Source organism: Neovison vison, chromosome 6, assembly GCF_020171115.1.
Source record: "Neovison vison isolate M4711 chromosome 6, ASM_NN_V1, whole genome shotgun sequence".
Taxonomy (NCBI): domain Eukaryota; kingdom Metazoa; phylum Chordata; class Mammalia; order Carnivora; family Mustelidae; genus Neogale; species Neogale vison.
In genome coordinates, this window is record NC_058096.1 from 210,613,227 (window position 1) to 210,619,593 (window position 6,367).

The 6,367-nt window shown below is 39.7% G+C and overlaps 1 protein-coding gene across 1 annotated transcript; it reads left to right on the top strand.

Annotated features, from left to right (window-relative positions):
- The first annotated feature begins 4,436 nt into the window (after positions 1 to 4,436).
- LOC122910211 (olfactory receptor 7A10-like) lies at positions 4,437 to 5,432 on the top strand. Its single transcript, XM_044254873.1, has one exon. It carries the CDS (start codon positions 4,437 to 4,439, stop codon positions 5,430 to 5,432), a length of 996 nt encoding a protein of 331 aa, XP_044110808.1.
- Positions 5,433 to 6,367: the final 935 nt, after the last annotated feature.

The following is a 6,367-nucleotide window of genomic DNA, read 5'->3' on the forward strand; positions in this document are numbered from 1 at the left end:
AAGCTGTGCCCTCTATAATACCCACCACCTGGTACCCCAACCTCCCACCCCCCCGCCACTTCAAACCCCTCAGACTGTTTTTCAGAGTCCATAGTCTCTCATGGTTCACCTCCCCTTCCAATTTACCCAAATTCCCTACTACTCTCTAACGCCCCTTGTCCTCCATGCTATTGGTTATGCTCCACAAATGAGTGAAACCATATGATAATTGACTCTCTCTGCTTGACTTATTTCACTCAGCATAATCTCCTCCAGTCCCGTCCATGTTGCTACAAAAGTTGGATATTCGTCCTTTCTGATGGAGGCATAATACTCCATAGTGTATATGGACCACATCTTCCTTATCCATTCATCCGTTGAAGGGCATCTTGGTTCTTTCCATAGTTTGGCGACTGTGGCCATTGCTGCTATAAACATTGGGGTACAGATGGCCCTTCTTTTCACGACATCTGTATCTTTGGGGTAAATACCCAGGAGTGCAATTGCAGGGTCGTAGGGAAGCTCTATTTTTAATTTCTTGAGGAATCTCCACACTGTTCTCCAAAGAGGCTGCACCAACTTGCATTCCCACCAACAGTGTAAGAGGGTTCCCCTTTCTCCACATCCTCTCCAACACATGTTGTTTCCTGTTTTGTTAATTTTGGCCATTCTAACTGGTGTAAGGTGATATCTCAATGTGGTTTTAATTTGAATCTCCCGGAGGGCTAATGATGATGAGCATTTTTTCATGTGTCTGATAGCCATTTATATGTCTTGATTGGAGAAGTGTCTGTTCATATCTTCTGCCCATTGTTTGATGTGTTTGTCTGTTTCGTGTGGGTTGAGTTTGAGGAGTTCATTATAGATCCTGGATATCAACCTTTTGTCTGTACTGTCATTTGCAAATATCTCTCCCATTCCGTGGGTTGCCTCTTTGTTTTTTTGACTGTTTCCTTTGCTGTGCAGAAGCTTTTGATTTTGATGAAGTCCCAAAAGTTTATTTTCACTTTTGTTTCCTTTGCCTTTGGAGACGTATCTTGAAAGAAGTTGCTGTGGCTGATATCAAAGAGATTACTGCCTATGTTCTCATGTAGGATTCTGATGGATTCCTGTCTCACGTTGAGGTCTTTTATCCATTTTGAGTTGATCTTTGTGTACGGTGTAAGAGAATGGTCGAGTTTCATTCTTCTACATATAGCTGTCCAGTTTTCCCAGCACCATTTATTGAAGAGACTGTCTTTTTTCCACTGTATATTTTTTCCTGTTTTGTCAAAGATTAATTGACCATAGAGTTGAGGGTCCATATCTGGGCTCTCTACTCTGTTCCACTGGTCTATGTGTCTGTTTTTATGCCAGTACCATGCTGTCTTGGTGATCACAGCTTTGTAATAAAGCTTGAAATCAGGTAAGGTGATGCCGCCAGCTTTATTTTTGTTTTTCAACATTTCCTTATCGATTCGGGGTCTCTTCTGATTCCATACAAATTTTAGGATTATTTGCTCCAAGTCTTTGAAGAATGCCGGTGGAATTTTGATCGGAATGGCGTTAAAAGTATAGATTGCTCTAGGCAGTATAGACATTTTAACAATGTTTATTCTTCCGATCCAAGAGCATGGAATGGTCTTCCATCTTTTTGTGTCTTCGACTTCTTTCATGAGTGTTCTATAGTTCCTCAAGTACAGATACTTTACCTCTTTAGTTAGGTTTATTCCAAGGTATCTTATGGTTCTTGGTGCTATAGTAAATGGAATCGATTCTCTAATTTCCCTTTCTGTATTTTGATTGTTAGTGTATAAGAAAGCCACTGATTTCTGCACATTGACTTTGTATCCTGCCACGTTGCTGAATTGCTGTATGAGTTCTAGTAGTTCAGTGTGGTTTTGATTTGAATCTCCGTAATGGCTAGTGATGATGTACGTTTTTTATGTGTCTTCATTGGAGAAGTGTCTGTTCATGTCTTCTCTCTATTTTTTTGACATGATTATCTGTTTTGTGTGTGTTGAGTTTGATTTGTATTTGTGACATTGTTGAACCATGTATCAGTCTAATGGTTTTTCTTGTTTTTAATTATGTTTTGTTTTATAAAATACAATCACCTTTTTTAGGAACAGAAATCGTATTCCCTCTTCCTTTCTAATTTTCATGCCTTCCCTTTCCTTCCTTTCCCTTTCCTTTCCTTCCCTTTGCTTTCTCGTTTCTCACCTTCCTTCCTTCCTCCCTCCCTCCCTCCTTTTCTCTGTCATCTTCTCCTTTTCCTCTTTCTTTCTTTCTTTCAACTTTCTTTCTTTCTTTCTTCCTTCTTTACTGCTTCATTGCTTTGCATGTAATTTGGAAAGCTGTGTGTAAAGAAGTTATAAAAGCAGGTATTCTTGCCTTGTTCTTATCTTAGGGTTGTTTCAGACTTTCACTATTACGGATAGCATTGAAGGTGGGTTTTCATATGTGACCTATATCACATTGAGGAAGTTTCCTTTTATTCTTAATTTTTCCAATGTTGCTATTATGAAATAATGCAGAATTTTGTCATTTTTTTCTACATCAGTTGAGATAATCCTGCCTTTTATCCTTCATTCTGGTACTGTGGTGTATTACAGGGAGGGGTTTTCATAAGTTAAACCATCCTTGCCTTCCAGGAATGCATCCCACTTCATCATGATACATAATCCTTTTATACAGCACGAAGAAAAGGATGCTATATTCAGTTGTAATATTTAGTTAAAGATTCCCATGGAATGTTGATCTGTACTCCTCTTTTCTTGCAATGTCTTTGGCTTCAGTGTAAGTGCAGTACTGTCCTCTTGGAATAAAGTAGGAAGTGTTTGCCCTTTGAAATGTTTGGGAAGAGTTTGAGAAGGATTGGTGTTCATCCTTCTAATTCTGTGTGGATCTCGTGATCTTTAAGGATGACTACTCCATTGAAATGTTGAAATTATAAAATGCAATCCTCCTAGGAGAAAGAAGCTCTGTGGCTCATGGTATAGCCTTTCCTCTGCTTTCTAATACAGTTGTACTTCAGCTACAAGGGGTACACAGTACTACAATACCTGAAAACACTGTATTTCTCCTTCTCTGCACTCTGTGCTTGCGTGCTTGCATGTGTGTGTGTGTGTGTGTGTGTGTGTGTGTAGAGAATATAGAAGTTAACATTGGAGTACACACTAGTTAAGCATTTAGAGCAAGCTGATGCTATCTTGGGTAATAAAAAATGCAGAGTGTAGACCAACTATAGACTGAGGATAGAGAGAGAAAGAGAAAGAATTATAGAGGAATGAATTTTTTTCCATTTGTATATATATTGCCATTCGTATATATTACAGAAAATATATAATGTACATGTACATATATGTATATACACACACATGTACATATATATGTACACACACACACACACACACACACATAGAATGACAATGTCCATTGCCTTAGAATGTTTCCAAAGATGTAGGAGACTTTGACATCCTCTCTCTTCTCCTACATCCAGCACCTGTTCTTTTTGTGTTACCTACTCTGCTCACAGCTTTCTCTTTGATGTTGCCCTACGGTTTCAGTGAGCTCTTGTCTAAGGCTGTTTGCACAGGCTCTTTCTCTGCCTTATGTGTTTTTCTCAAAATTATGTGCATGGTTCAAGACTCCACTATCCTTAGCTTTCCTGCTCAAAGTTCCCTTATCAGAGAAGAGACAATGGAAAGTTTTCTCATCAGTGTTGTACTACCTGTCTTGCATTATTTTACTTATTAGTGTAATTGACACTTGAAATGTCATTTACTTACTCATTAATATTTTATTGCTCCCTCTGACGCACACATATAAGACTCAATCTTGTTAAGGTCAAACACACATCACTAATTTATAATGCTCTCAGCAGTGCTTGCCACAAGATAATTGGTTAAAATATTTGTCAAGTGAACAAAAAACATCTCAGGAAATTTATAGAGGACAGCAGTGCTTTGGGTAAATGTTTCAATTCAGGACTGCTAATTTTTTCAGTAACATGGAAAACATGAAGCTTTTGAGATCCTTGAAATTTTTAGCTAATTATTCTAGACGGATAGGTAATGTATGAGAATTAATGAGTGAAGCAATTTGAAAACAAAAATTTCACAAATATCAGCATTTCTCTCTCTCTCTCTCTCTCTCATCCATCCTGAGAGATAGATGAGAGAGAGAGAGAGATAGACAAGATAGATGAGAGAGAGAGAGAGAGAGAGGGAACACAAATAGGCAGAGGAGGAGAGGGGTAGGAAGAGCATCTGACATAGCCTCTGCTCCCAGCAGAGTCCAGTGTGGGGCTTGAATTCACCAGCAGGAGACCATGACCTAAGCTGAAATCAGGAGTTGGTTGCTGAAACGACTGAGCCCCCCAGGAACACCAGTCACAGCATTTCTTTTAATTCTGTGCTCGCTGTTTGCGACTTTGTTATGCTCTTGTCTCTGTTCCAGCTGTTTTCAGCAGTTACATGGAACAAAGGAATCAAACTGCTGTTTCAGAATTTATCCTCCTGGGACTTTCAGAGGAGGGAGAACTGCAGTCACTGCTCCTGTGGCAGTTCCTGTCCATGTACCTGCTCACCTTCATTGGGAACCTGCTCATCATCCTGGCCATTGTCATAGACTCCCACCTCCACTCACCCATGTACTTCTTCCTCTCCAACCTGTCCTTTGTAGACATCTGTTTCACCTCCACCACCATCCCCAAGATGCTGCTGAACCTCCAGACACAGAGCAAAGTGATCACCTATGCAGGTTGCCTCAGCCAGATATACTTTTTCATGGTTTTTGTGGGAGTAGACAACTTTCTTTTGACAGTGATGGCCTATGACCGGTTTGCGGCCATCTGTCACCCACTGCACTACGTGGTTATCATGAACCCCATGTTCTGTGCTAGCCTGCTTCTGGCGTGCTGGGTGTTGAGTGTTCTGGACTCTCTATTACATGACTTACTGGTTTTGCAATTGTCCTTTTGTACGCAGTTTGAAATCCCTCACTTTTTTTGTGAACTTAATCAAGTGATCCACCTTGCTTGTTCTGACAGCTTCTTCAATAGCCTGGCAATTTATCTTACAAATATACCTCTGGCTTTTGTTTCACTCATTGGTATCCTTTTCTCTTACTCTAGAATTGTAACCTCTATTTTGAAAATTCCGTCTTCTGGGGGCAAGTATAAAGCATTTTCCACGTGTGGGTCTCACCTCCTGGTTGTCTCTTTATTCTATGGTACAGGCTTTGGAGTGTATCTTAGTTCTGCTATTTTGCAAAACTTGAGGACAACTTCCATAGCTTCAGTGATGTACACAGTGGTCACACCCATGCTGAACCCCTTTATCTATGGTCTGCGGAACAGAGATATAAAGCTGGCGCTAAGAAAGCTCTTGAGCAGGAAGACATTCTCTGCACAGAAAGGTCCTTTGTTTCAAGATAAAGATGTGAGTAAAAGGGATCAAGACCCTAGATGACCCAGATCATAAATTTTGTATCAGTTCATGAAAGATGATCTACAATTTATCTTTCTACACTGGTCAGTCTTTAATTTTTTCATACATAACAAGCAACTATCTGTTTATTTTTTTTCAGTTCGAAGTTTTAAAAAAATTCCAGTTAGGAAGAGATTATGCCGAGTGAAATAAGTCAAGCAGAGAAAGTCAATTCTCATATGGTTTCACTTATTTGTGGAGCATAACAAATAGCATGGAGGACAAGGGGAGATGGAGAGGAGAAGGGAGTTGAGGGAAATTGGAAGGGGAGGTGAACCATGAGAGACTATGGACTCTGAAAAACAATCTGAGGGTTTTGAAAGGGCGGGGTGTGTCAGGTTGAGGGATCCAGTTGGTGGGTATTGGAGAGGGCACAGATAGCATGGTGCACTGGGTGTGTTGCAAAAATAATGAATACTGTTATGCTGAAAAAATAAAAAATTAAAAAAAAATCCAGTTAGTTAACAAATTGTGTAATATTAGGTTCAGGAATAGAATTCAGTAATTTAATATTTACTTACAACATCCAGTGCTCATCACAACAAATGCCCTCCTCATCCTAATTACCCATTTAGCACAGCCATGCCCCATATCCTCTTCAGCAACCCTTAGTTTGTTCTCTGTATTTTAGAGTCTGATTGTGGTCTGTTTTTTAAAAAAAGTTTTTATAGAAGATTTAATTATTTATTTCGGAGAGAGATAGAAATAGCATGAGTTGGGGGTGGTGGTAGAGGGAGAGGGAGAAAATCTCAACCAGACTCCAGGTTGAATGTGGAGCCAGTTGTGGAGCTTGATCTTACCACCAGCAGATGATGACCTAGGCCAAAATCAAGAGTCAGTTGCCTATCAGACTGTTCCTTCCAGGTGCTCCTTATCTTGCCCAATTTTAAGCTACCAATTTTAATTCCAATCACAGT

Excerpts from the sequence above, each read along its gene's own strand:
- LOC122910211 (XM_044254873.1), top strand. The coding sequence starts at position 4,437 with ATGGAACAAAGGAATCAAACTGCTGTTTCAGAATTTATCCTCCTGGGA.